At 67.7% G+C, this 12,532-nt stretch overlaps 1 protein-coding gene across 2 annotated transcripts in view; it reads right to left on the bottom strand.

The window, feature by feature from the left end:
- Positions 1-12,532, bottom strand: part of SHC1 (SHC adaptor protein 1) — a 28,123-nt gene that overhangs the window by 4,554 nt on the left and 11,037 nt on the right. The window contains exons 2-7 of one of the 2 annotated variants that reach the window (XM_077841378.1): positions 7,596-7,757; positions 2,968-3,038; positions 2,132-2,195; positions 1,072-1,191; positions 613-666; positions 198-249 (exon numbers count right to left, since the gene is read on the bottom strand). In XM_077841378.1, the coding sequence (XP_077697504.1) occupies positions 198-249; positions 613-666; positions 1,072-1,191; positions 2,132-2,195; positions 2,968-3,038; positions 7,596-7,754 (520 nt within the window). In that variant the 5' untranslated portion in view covers positions 7,755-7,757. Of the gene's footprint in view, positions 1-197; positions 250-612; positions 667-1,071; positions 1,192-2,131; positions 2,196-2,967; positions 3,039-7,595; positions 8,798-12,532 lie in introns of those variants that run through there. The other variant, XM_077841377.1, reaches the window with a different exon arrangement.

Raw genomic sequence — 12,532 nt, 5'->3', positions numbered from 1 at the left:
GCCCCAGCAAAGCAACAACTGCTGCTGCAGGCCCAGAGCCAGCCAGGGCGTCTCTGCGAGCGCAGCCTGGGGGGGCCGCCAGCCCAGCTCTCGTGGCCCCGGCTGGCTGGGGGGCAGCACTGGGCCGAGGCAGGCGTCCCGCAGCGGTGGGGTTAATGGCTGTGCCAGCCAGCCAGGAGGTGGGAGGAGTCACTCACCTCTCTGATTGACGGGGTCTTTGGCAACATAGGCGACATACTCGGCAGTTTCCTGTGGGTGAGACGCGGCGGGTGAGGTGGGAGTGGCACCCAGAGCTGGGGGCACCACCCCACCCGTCGCCCACAGCCTAGTGTTCAGCACAGCGATGGCAGTCCCAGGCGTGAGGCCAGGGTGAAGGGCTGGGGGACGTACCAGGGCACCAGCCCGGCCCTGCTGGAGCGGCTCACCCCTGCTGGGGCAGTAACAGGGGTGCTGGCCAAATGCAGGGGCTTGGGTCAGAACGGCACCATGAGTGGGCCAGCAGTGGGGGAGAGCTCCCCCGCCCCACCGAAGGAGCCCTGGACGGAGGTGGGATGGAGCCCAGCCATCAGCAGAACCTGGACACAGAGCAAAGGTCCCCAGCGGCTCACTCACCGGGTCCCCCCCGGAGGCGAAGGAGATGGACTGCATGTGATGGTTGGCGATGATCTGTGGGGAAGGGAGAGCCGTTGGTTAGACACAGCCCCCGGCTGCTCTGCCCAGCCAGGGACACCTGTGTGGGGGAGACACCCCCAGGGACGTGGGGTCTCCGCCTGGCCTTCGGGCCCCCCCACCGCCCCTGGAGCTGGCAGCCATGGACCTGCCCTGCATGGTGCCCTGTATTGTGGCATCATGGGCCTGGGTCGAACCAGTGACCCTCCGTGGGGGCCCAGCACACGGGGTCTGAGAGGCAGGCCTGGCCTGTGTCCCCGGGCAGACAGGGAGTGGAGCTGCAGAGATGGGGGCTGGGTAGGCAGGGGTGGGAGCCCCACTCCGGTTGCTCCCCAGCCATAGCAGACAGGAAGTGGGATCTGTGGCCCCACCGAGCCCCGCTCCTCGCCCGGTGAGTCTCACCTGTTTGCAGTCGGACGCCATGAGGTTGAGGCTGCTGGTGGAGATGGTGAGGGTGATGGGCATGCCGGCAAACTTGAGGTTGCTCTTGCCCAGGATGGAGTTCAGCGAGCGGCCGCAGGGCTACGGAAGCAAAGGACCGTCTGCTAGGGGGATGGGGCCGAGGGGAGAACACCCCTCACTGCCCAGTCGGGCCCCCGAGCGCCCGGGGCTCAGCCACACCAATGCTCCAACACTTCACATCTACCGCCCCAGCCACCCCAGGCCTGGCACGGAGCGACCCGGGAGCCCCTCCACAGCAGAGCACGCCGTGGCCCTGGGCCAGGTGGGAGCAGAGCTCCGCTTCAGCGCAGCCCAGCCCCTATGCAGGCCCCACTGCCCCTCACCTTCCAGGAAAGGCAGCAGCCCCCCTCCGGCTCAGCCCTCAATCTCCCACCGCCCGCCCCACACTCATTAACCAGCAGCAGCAGCAGCAGGGCCCCCCCACCCTGACTGAGGGGGGAGGGCTGCGCTGGAGCCTCTCGCTCCTCCATTAGTGCCAGACAGGGCCGCTCTGGATCGATCAGCCCCCACCGCGGGGGGCCTAGCCCAGGCCAGCCACACCTGCCAACCCACTGCAAGGGGCAGCCGCAGGGGCAGCCAGGAGAGGGCTGGAGGCTCCTGCTCCAATAGAAGAGGGAGGGAGCAGGGGTGTGCACGGGCTCCCTCCAGAGACCCATGGGGAGGGGGTGTGCAAGTGCCTCCCGACTGCAAACACAAGGGCTTCCCAGCTCCCAGTGCTCCCCCCAACCCACCGAAAGCCTCCTGCCAGACACCAGTACTGCCTGGCTCCTAGAACCCGGGGTCAAATTCCCAGCTCTCACCCAGCTGAGCCGGGGCTGGGGTGAGAACACGAGCGTGTGGGAAGCGAAGGAGTCAGAGTCCTGCCCCTTTGCCCTGTGGTCCTGCCATGTCCGCTCCTCGCCCCCACCCCTGGCCCCAGGGAGTCAGCGGCAGGGCTGTCCAGACTCTGGGCGCCCCTCCAACCGCCAGAGCATGCTGCCTTTACCCGGCCTGGCCTTACCTTCCTCCTCCGGACGGCTCCTTTGGCACTGGGCACCGCCTCACACACCAGGCTGATCGCCTCCCTGCGGGACCACAGGGCAAAGTCAGGGCAGCCCCAGGGAGCAGCCAGGCCCCAGCCACTTCCCCGATGAGCCCCCCACAGTATCCCTTCCCCCAGGGCCCGGTGACACACAGACCCCTGAGTGCTGGGAGGGCAGGCACAGGTCTTAGCCCACTTGGGGAGAGCGAAGCTACAAGGAGACGGGCCCCTAGTCCAGGGCCTGGAAGCGGCTTTGCAAGGGGGATCGACCCTGCCCCCCAAAGAGGCTGCAGTCGTTCATACACACGAGCCTTGCGCAAAGGGGCCAAGGGTTGTGGGCTGAGTGCAGAAAGGGGGGAAGGGCTGGGAAGGGCCTGCCATCCTGAGAGTCCCCAAACCATCCTCTCCAGCCGGGGGAGGGACACGGGCGGGGCCCCCTTGGCCTGGCAGAGGCTGGAGCGAGTGTCTGGTTTCACTAAGCCCATCGACAGAGGCACCGGTCTCCCTGGCACCGCCTATGCAGCTGCGGTTCAGACCCCACCACACTCCTTGGCAGCTGCCACCCAGCAGCACTGGTGGGGGGCACCATGGGACTTGCTCTGGGCCCAGAGTGGCCTGGCTGCCTGATGGGCTCCCGCCCTGCTTCACCAAGTTCAGCTCACCCGCAGGGCACTGGGTCAGAACCCCCCCTCCAGGCCCATGGGCATCAGTGCAGGGGGTATGTGCGGGTGCACCTCCTGGCGTGAGGCCTCTCTGCCCACAGCCAGCTATTGTGCCTGCGGGGCTCACAGGAGGCAGGGCAGCCTGGGGCTCACCTGGTGACCTGCGTCCTGGTGTTGAAATCCAGCGCCCGCATGGACTGGAGAACTTCCACGCAGCCCATGTACTGCGTGTGCGAGAGAGAGAGAGAGAGAGAGAGGGAGAGAGAGAGAGCATCAGACAGCAGGATGGGGTCAGCCCAATAACCTCCACGCCCGCTGGGATGGCACAGCCCGGCCTCTCCTGCCAGCCCCAGGGCTGCAATGCTGGCAGGCTGCTCCCCTGCACCGGCTCAGCACTCAGGGTGCAGGGCCATTCCACAGGGCCTCCCCCAGCCCCACAGCTCCAGACACCCCAGCTCCCACGCACCACAGGGTGAGCTGCAGGGGTGGAACAGGGGAGGGGCTGTGTTTGGGCACTGGCTGGCCTCACCGAAGGCCGTGCTCGGCTCCCCACGACCCCCCGTGGGCTCGCATGGGGAGGTGGGGAGCAGAAATATTACAGCGTGAAAGAACTCTCCCTGTGCTTCTCTAGGGGAGGGTCTGGGTTGGTGCCTGGCTCTGGGGCACCATCCCTGAGATGCCAACGCCCTCCAGGTGCCCCTTGGGGGATTTCCCCACACAGACCCCAGCACTGGCCCCAGGGCAGCTCAGCCACTGCACACGCCCAGCCCCCGGCCCCAGGGCAGCTCAGCCACTGCACACGCCCAGCCCCCGGCCCCAGCCAGCTCAGCCACTGCACACGCCCAGCCCCCGGCCCCAGCCAGCTCAGCCACTGCACACGCCCAGCCCCCGGCCCCAGCCAGCTCAGCCACTGCACACACCCAGCACCCAGCCAGCTCAGCCCCTGCACACGCCCAGCCCCCGGCCCCAGGGCAGCTCAACCACTGCACACGCCCAGCCCCCGGCCAGCTCGGCCACTGCACACGCCCAGCCCCCAGCCAGCTCAGCCACTGCACACGCCCAGCCCCCGGCCAGCTCAGCCACTGCACACGCCCAGCCCCCGGCCAGCTCAGCCACTGCACATGCCCAGCCCCCGGCCCCGGCCAGCTCAGCCACTGCACACACCCAGCACCCAGCCAGCTCAGCCACTGCACACGCCCAGCCCCCGGCCCCAGCCAGCTCAGCCACTGCACACGCCCAGCCCCCAGCCAGCTCGGCCACTGCACACGCCCGGCCCCCGGCCCCAGCCAGCTCAGCCACTGCACACACCCAGCCCCCGGCCAGCTCAGCCACTGCACACGCCCGGCCCCCGGCCAGCTCAGCCACTGCACACGCCCGGCCCCCGGCCAGCTCAGCCACTGCACACGCCCGGCCCCCGGCCCCCAGCCAGCTCAGCCACTGCACACGCCCAGCCCCCGGCCCCAGCCAGCTCAGCCACTGCACACGCCCAGCCCCCGGCCCCAGGGCAGCTCAGCCACTGCACGCCCAGCCCCCGGCCCCTGGCTAGCTCAGCCACTGCACATGCCCAGCCCCCCCGGCCAGCTCAGCCACTGCACATGCCCAGCCCCTCCGGCCCCAGGGCAGCTCAGCCATTGCACACGCCCAGCACCCGGCCAGCTCATCCACTGCACATGCCCAGCCCCCGGCCCCAGCCAGCTCGGCCACTGCACACGCCCAGCCCCCGGCCCCAGCCAGCTCAGCCACTGCACACGCCCAGGCCCCAGCATCGCAGGGAGTTAGTAGGAGGAACCCACCATCCCCTGCAGGGGTCAGTAACCCACCCTCTCTGCTCCCATGACCCAGCCCCCCTGGACCCTCAGGAGGAGCCCTGTGTGAGGATGTGATGCAGCAGGGAGGGGGGAGTGTTGACCTGGGAATGTGCCCTGGGGATGGGAGACCTGAGAGCCTGTCCCCTGAGCCAGGAGGGGGAGGTGACACCTCTGCCCAGGAACGTGGACGGAGGCTGCAGCAGGGAACCTGCTGGGTGGGTTTAGTTTTCAGTTTGGGGCTGGGTGGAGGAACACAGGGAACCCCAGGGCTGGGGTCTAAGCTCCCTGCTCCCCCAGAAGGACTTGACTGAGGGGTCCTGGTTGTACCCACAAGCTCTGTTTTGGACTGTGTTCCTGTTGTCCAATAAACCTTCTGTTTTACTGGCTGGCTGAGAGTCTCAGTGAATCCCAGGAAGAGGGGTGCAGGGCCCGGACTCCCCCACACTCCGTGACACCCTGCACACCCATTAGATGATGAAAAGGGCACAATTCAAAAGCCCCATTCCCAGGATGGTTTTGGGAGCCCGCTAGTGCCCCCTTGGCTTGGCAGAGCCCTGAGCCCTGCCTCTCTTGGCTGATGCCAGCTGGGTAGACACTGGCCCTGGGGTCGTTTGCTCCCTGCCCCCAGCTGGGCTAGGCACTCATGCCAGACACGGTAACTCTCACTTCTGCCTACCAAGAACAGAGCTTCTCTATTTAGTGCCCCCCAGGTGTGGCCTTGATGCTGCGGGGGGAGTCTCCGAAGAGCTAAATTCAGCCTTCCCTATCTCTTCCTATGCTGCGGGGATGGGGGCGTAGGGCTCTGAAGGGAGGCCCCCAGCAAGGGACTCTGAGCAGGGCCCCCTGCAAGCCCCTGCAGGCTAGAAACGGGGCTGTTTACTCCTGGCTCAGGTCACAAGTGAAATGAGTTGCCTGGTCTCCGCCTGGTGCTCCATGTGCACGTCCTGCCCCAAATGCGTTGCACCCACTCAAGACACACCCAGGCTGTGAGCTGTCAGCAGAGCTGGGGGGAGAGCAGTGAGCTGCCCGGCAGGAGGGGGCTGCCCGGCAGAGCTGGGTGTGGGAAGCTGAGTCCCCTTCCCTGGTCCTGCGCCCTGCCCCAGCCTCACCCCGTCAAGCCCCAGCCCCCGAGGTGGCTCTCAGCAGCAGGGACCAGAGCGGGCAGCCAAGCTGAAAAGCATGAGGCAAAGAGGAAAGGGCCAGCCCAGCTGGTACGCAGGGGGAAGTGCCTGGCGCTGCCCCACCATGCACGGGGCTCTGCAGGCTGAGCTAACATTGCAGGCAGGCTCCAGCTACACCACCTGGGGGGAGACAGCCAGGAGCGCCCCAGCACCAAGGCTGAGGGCGTCTCTTGGAGCGGAGAGCTGGGATACTGTGCTCTAAGCAATGCACTGGAGTGGCCAGCGAGTCTGGCTCGGTGCTGCCCTCTGCCGCATGGCACCAGAGCCGTGGTGCCAGTGTGGGAGGCTGGCCAGCACATCCTGGGGTCTGTCCCCAGGGCCCCGTGCAGGGTTTAAGCGGCGCCCACGGACTGGTTCCAGATGTCGCGTATTGACACCTCATCAGTTACTGGGAGTGGACCACATCCACCCTGACTGAACCAGCCCGGTCAGCACTGGTTCCCCACTTGTGAGGTAGCTCCCTTCTCTTCGTGTGCCAATATAGTTATGCCTGGATCTGTAATGTTCCCTCCATGCATCTGAAGAAGTGGGGTTTTGACCCACGGAAGCTGATGCCCAAATAAATCTGTGAGTGGCTTTAAGGTGCCACCGGACTCCTGGTTGTGTAGGTATGGCTGGGCATGCCCAGTTACACCCGTGCCCAGGCACATGGGGCCAAGGGCGGTCCAGCAGATGGCGCAGCCCAGAGGCTTTGATCCCAGCATGGCCAGGCAGCAAAACACGCTGGAAGCTGCAGTCTCCACAGGCAGCTCCGAAGAAGCCCGTCAGACTGAGGGCAGGGGTCCCTGCGTGGAGCGACGGGGGTGCCGGGCACCGCGGGAGGGACCCCCGCTGGGAGCGGGTTCTGGCAAGCTGTGCTGGGTCACAGGGAGGAGGAAGGCTCCTGGCCCAGCGCCCGAGGGCCAAGCAAGAGGCCAGCGCCAATGCAAGTGAGGGAGTGTGGCAACACTTCCCCATGGAGCGGCTGCCTCGGGCTTCCTGCGCCTCCTACAGCGCCCATCTGAGTGGGCATCTGCCTGGCGGACTTGGGAGGCACCCTGACCCCAGCTGCCCCCACCCTGCCTGCCAAACCACTCCACTCGCAGGGAGTGCAGCAGCCGCCGGCCCAGGGCCTTAGAGCCCTTAGTGTGCCCCCAGAGTTGGGGGGGGCAGCCAGCCTGGCTGAGGTGCACGAAAGGAGAAGAAAACCTCACTGGGCACACAAAGGAAGCAGCTATGTCCAGAGCAGCTCCCCTCCCAACCCGCAGAGGAGGGGCCCCTGGCAGGTCGGGGTTTGGAGACCTCGGGTGAAGCGCTGTGGCAATGGACACGCAGGTCCCTTCCTCCCGGAGCAGCGGCACTGCAGAGCCACTCAGGGCCGGGGACTCGCGGGCCGCCCCCTCCATGCAGGCAATGAAAGCGCCCTGGGCAGAGGGTTCAGAGACACTGCCCTGCCTGGCCCTCCCGTTGTCTCCCCCGAGCCCCATCCTGCCCCCAACAGGGAGCCGCCCGGCATGGGCCCCGCCCAGATCCAATCCTGGCCTTCCGGGAACCGCATTTCCCCTGGAGGGCAGTGCCCAAAGGGGAAAGTGCCACCTGGGCCAGATTGGCAGGGCGAGCTCCCCACACACTGCCCTGCCCAGGGGCCTCTCTGCTGGGGCAGCCAGGGGTGTGGAGCAACGTCCCCTGCTGGGGGGCTGGGACAGCTGCTTAGGCAGTTGGGTCCCTACAGCCCAGTGCAGGTGTGGTCACCGCCCCTCCCTGTCCGCCCCCTGCTCCCTCCTCGCCACGCCGGGGCGCCCGCTGCACTCACCCTGACGAGGTAGGAGACGCCGGGGCCCATGACCTTGTCGTCGGGGTGCAGCCAGCCGCGGGTGGGCTTATTGACGAAGCTGCCGTGGCGGGTCCATTCGTCGCCCCCCAGCTGGCCGCCTTCCACCCGCGTCTTCTTCCCGCAGCTCAGCTTGTTCATATCCTGAGGACAGACAGCGACAGGCCCCGCTGAATCGGGGCTGGGGGCGTCCGCCGCAGCCAGCACCGCACCCGGCTCCCCGAGGCTCCCCGCCTCCTTCATGCTGACAGCCGAGAAGCCCCGCAGGCCGAGCAGGTTGGCGGGGTAGGAGAGCTTCAGGTTGGCCATTTTGGGGAAGAAGGAGCACAGGGTGGTGGGGCTGTCCTCGGACTCCGACGAAAGCTCCCCGATGGGCAGCATGGGGCTGAGGGAGGAGGACGACAGGGAACTGGGCACGAGGGACTCCACTGGGGACCCCAGGGACCCTGCGCCAGCCACTGCCTCCTCCAGGGAGGAGACCGACTCGTTCCGGAGGTGGCTGTATTTACTCTTCTGCAGCAGATCCATGCTGGAGGGGCTCAGGCAGGCCAATCCGGCTCTGGAGCAGGGTGGCTGGCCTGGCCCTTACGGCCTGCCCCTGAAGAGACCAAGAGCCTAGGGCAGCCAGCACCCTGTGGAGCAGGGACTCCAGAAACATGCAGCTAGACCAGCTCCCACGCCAGCCCCCCGCCAGCGCAGCGTGACCACTGGGAGAGCCGGCCCCGAGCCCCCGGCCAAAGGGACGCCGGGTGAGCGTCACTGGGAGCAGGCAGGAGGGAGCAGCAGCGTCTGGTCACAGTCAAAGCTCATCTCCCCGCAACACGCAGCCCCGTGCGCCAGCGCTCCCCAGGCAGCGGCAGACGGATCCCACCTCGTTACAGCCAGTCAATAACAATCAGCGTGGCAAGGGCAGGACAGGGAGGGACACGCTGGTGCAGCCGGCTGGAGAGCAACCCCTGCCCCCTGCGCAATTCCAGCTCAGCTGCAGAGAGGAAGCAGGCGAGGCCGCTGGCTGCACCCGACGGGGCCCAGTGGGCGAGGCAGTCGGAGCCACAGGCTGAGCCCAGGGCTGCTGCTCCTCCACCTGTCAGGATATCCTCAAGCCGTGCTGCCCAGAGACCACTGTCCAGTCCAGTGCCCCCAGCCCTGCCAGCCTGCCAGCACTCCCTGGCCTGCTGCGCCAGCCCCTGCCTCCAGCCCAGCTCCTGCCGTCTCCAGCTAGCAGGAAATCAAAGGCATGAATATTTAAAGTCCGGAGACAAGGCAGCCACAGAGCGTGTTCCAGCCCAGCCCGGCTGCACTCTGGGCACCAGCCTGGAGCCGACGAGGCCCCCTCCGTGGGCGTGGGGGCCTTGGCCCACGTGCTGGGGCCAGGGATGCTCCCGTCTCAAAGGCAGTGGGCAGCCACGCAGGCTTGGCGGGGGTCCCGTGGGCAAGGCGAGATGCGGCTGCCGCACGTGTCCAGCCAGGGCCTGGGGCCCCAGAGCGACTGAGAGGAGCAGGGAGCTGGGCAGAGACCGAGCAGGGCTGGGTGCTCCGGCTCCAGCCGGGCAGGGCGCAGGAAGCTGGTGCGTTCAGCCGGCCGCAGCCAGAGGTGCAGGCAGAGATTCCCCAGCTGCCGGGAGCTGGGGAGGAGCTGCTGCTTCCTGCATGGAGCTGGCTCTAAGTGACTGCGGCTCCCGGGAGAGGAGAGGGGGCTGCTGCCAATCGGAAGGGCAGTGCTGACTCACAGCCTCTGCCCACAGTGGGGGGGGGGGCGGCCCTCGCTCGCTGGTTCCCTCCCGAAGGGGTGTGGTCGCAGGGAGTATCTAGAGCAGAAAATCAAGGTCACGGGTGTGGGGCGGAGCCAGGGGGGAGCACAGACCAGGGGTGCCCTCTCTCTGCAGGGACACGTGGGCCTGTGTGCCGGACAGGGACATCACGGCTCTCCATGCTCACCCCCTTCTCCCATCCGGCCCAACACCCGCTGGGTGCCAGCTCTCCAGCCCGGGCAGGACAGGTAAAGCAGGGCCCCGTGGCACCCGACTCCAAACTCCCCTTTCCATGCTGTGCCAGACGCTCCGCCCCTCCCCGCTGCGGGTGGAGAGAGCCTTCTCCTCTGCAGCGCCTGTCACCCGCAGCAGCCGTCCCTGCCCTTCCCAAACCTGCCAGTCACTCTGAGCACCAAGCTTGCTCCAGCACTGCGGGTGCTGGGGGGCAGCACGCCGAGGCACGTGAGACCCACGTTCTCACGCCCTTTCCGTGTCACTTTCGGCCAGGCCCAAGCCACGGGGAGCAGCACCCCCCCGCCCACACATGCTGCTGCAGCCAGCTCTGGACACGGCAGCACTGGGCTGAGGCCTGAGGCCTCTGGGGCAGGCTCGGGTCAGAGTTTGTGTACTAACTGAAGAGCGAGAAGGATACAATCAGCAACAGCCCCCAGGACTACTTGCAAATTGCCAGCTCCCCACTGGGCCACAGAACCGTGTCTGCAGAATACAGCTCTCTAGTCCAGCGGGCCCGGGCGAGGGAAGTTTGGGCTGGTGGGCAGTCCTCACTAGTGTTCAGAGTTAACACCCACCTCAGGCCACACCGCTCAGAGCTATTGTTTCAGGCTCTCTGCAGACTCAGGACAACAGCTCTGCCTCGGTTCCACGCAAATCCCTTTGGCTGCTCTACAGCCAGAAGGGCTGGAAACACAAGGGGTGGACTCTTAGCAAACGAAAGGCCCTGGCTCCACCACTGGACCCAACTCCATGAGATTTCACTGGCGGGTCCCCTTACGACTGCTCTGGCTCTGAATGGAGGCTGAGGCCGGAGCTGAGCCCCGCAGGGCAGGACAGATATTCCTGGGTGTGGCCAGCCCCAAAGGCTAAGCATGAGTAAACGACACTCCCCCAGCCAGACACATCGCAGGGGAGCACCGGCTCCAGGCCTCGGAGCAGCACCGCCAACTTGCCATGGCCACGCCCCCCATACAGGTGTCAGCGCTTCCCAGCCGCGGTGCGAGCCCTGGCAGGCAGCCACGAGCAGCAAGGGAAATGGAAATCTGGCCAAGGCTGGAAATAGCCTCCCGAGCAGCGTGCGCGGCGTCGCAAAGGGGCTGCTGCTAACCACAGCAGAGAGGCTCAGCCGGCCTCCGGGAGCCACCAGCACCACAGACAAGAGTCCTCGGGCGCAGCGGTGAGACCCCCGTGCACCCCCACCCCCGGGAGATCCCCGTGCACTCTGCGCCCCCACGAGATCCCCGTGCACTCTGCGCCCCCCCCCGGGAGATCCCCGTGCACTCTGCGCCCCCCCCCCGGGAGATCCCCGTGCACTCTGCGCCCCCACGAGATCCCCGTGCACTCTGCGCCCCACCCCCACCCCGGGAGATCCCCGTGCACTCTGCGCCCCACTCCACCCCCGGGAGATCCCCGTGCACTCTGCACCCCCACGAGATCCCCGTGCACTCTGCACCCCACCCCCACCCCCGGGAGATCCCCGTGCACTCTGCACCCCACCCCCACCCCCGAGACATCCCCGTGCACTCTGCGCCCCCACCCCACCCCCGGGAGATCCCCGTGCACTCTGCACCCCCACGAGATTCCCGTGCACTCTGCGCCCCACCCCCACCCCCGGGAGATCCCCGTGCACTCTGCGCCCCACCCCCACCCCCGAGACATCCCCGTGCACTCTGCGCCCCCACGAGATCCCCATGCACTCTGCGCCCCCCCCCCCCGGGAGATCCCCGTGCACTCTGCGCCCCCACGAGATCCCCATGCACTCTGCGCCCCCCCCCCGGGAGATCCCCGTGCACTCTGCGCCCCCCCCCCGGGAGATCCCCGTGCACTCTGCGCCCCCCCCCCGGGAGATCCCCGTGCACTCTGCACCCCACCCCCACCCCCGGGAGATCCCCGTGCACTCTGCGCCCCACCCCCGGGAGATCCCCGTGCACTCTGCGCCCCCACGAGATCCCCATGCACTCTGCGCCCCCACGAGATCCCCATGCACTCTGCGCCCCACCCCCACCCCCGGGAGATCCCCGTGCACTCTGCGCCCCCACGAGATCCCCATGCACTCTGCGCCCCACCCCACCCCCGAGAGATCCCCGTGCACTCTGCACCCCACCCCCACCCCCGGGAGATCCCCGTGCACTCTGCGCCCCCACGAGATCCCCATGCACTCTGCGCCCCACCCCCACCCCCGGGAGATCCCCGTGCACTCTGCACCCCACCCCCACCCCCGGGAGATCCCCGTGCACTCTGCGCCCCACCCCCGAGACATCCCCGTGCACTCTGCGCCCCCACCCCACCCCCGGGAGATCCCCGTGCACTCTGCACCCCCACGAGATTCCCGTGCACTCTGCGCCCCACCCCCACCCCCGGGAGATCCCCGTGCACTCTGCGCCCCACCCCCGAGACTTCCCCGTGCACTCTGCGCCCCCACGAGATCCCCATGCACTCTGCGCCCCACCCCCACCCCCGGGAGATCCCCGTGCACTCTGCGCCCCCACCCCACCCCCGGGAGATCCCCGTGCACTCTGCACCCCACCCCCACCCCCGGGAGATCCCCGTGCACTCTGCGCCCCACCCCCGAGACTTCCCCGTGCACTCTGCACCCCCACGAGATCCCCATGCACTCTGCGCCCCCACCCCACCCCCGGGAGATCCCCGTGCACTCTGCGCCCCCACCCCACCCCCGGGAGATCCCTGTGCACTCTGCACCCCCATGAGATCCCCGTGCACTCTGCGCCCCACCCCCGAGACTTCCCCGTGCACTCTGCACCCCCACGAGATCCCCATGCACTCTGCGCCCCCACCCCACCCCCGGGAGATCCCCGTGCACTCTGCGCCCCCACCCCACCCCCGGGAGATCCCTGTGCACTCTGCACCCCCATGAGATCCCCGTGCACTCTGCGCCCCACCCCACCCCCAAGAGATCCCCGTGCACTCTGCGCC

The sequence above is a fragment of the Eretmochelys imbricata genome, chromosome 24 (assembly GCF_965152235.1).
Source record: "Eretmochelys imbricata isolate rEreImb1 chromosome 24, rEreImb1.hap1, whole genome shotgun sequence".
Taxonomy (NCBI): domain Eukaryota; kingdom Metazoa; phylum Chordata; order Testudines; family Cheloniidae; genus Eretmochelys; species Eretmochelys imbricata.
Note: the sequence above shows the minus strand (reverse complement) of the source record. Positions and strands in the feature narration are given on the sequence as shown.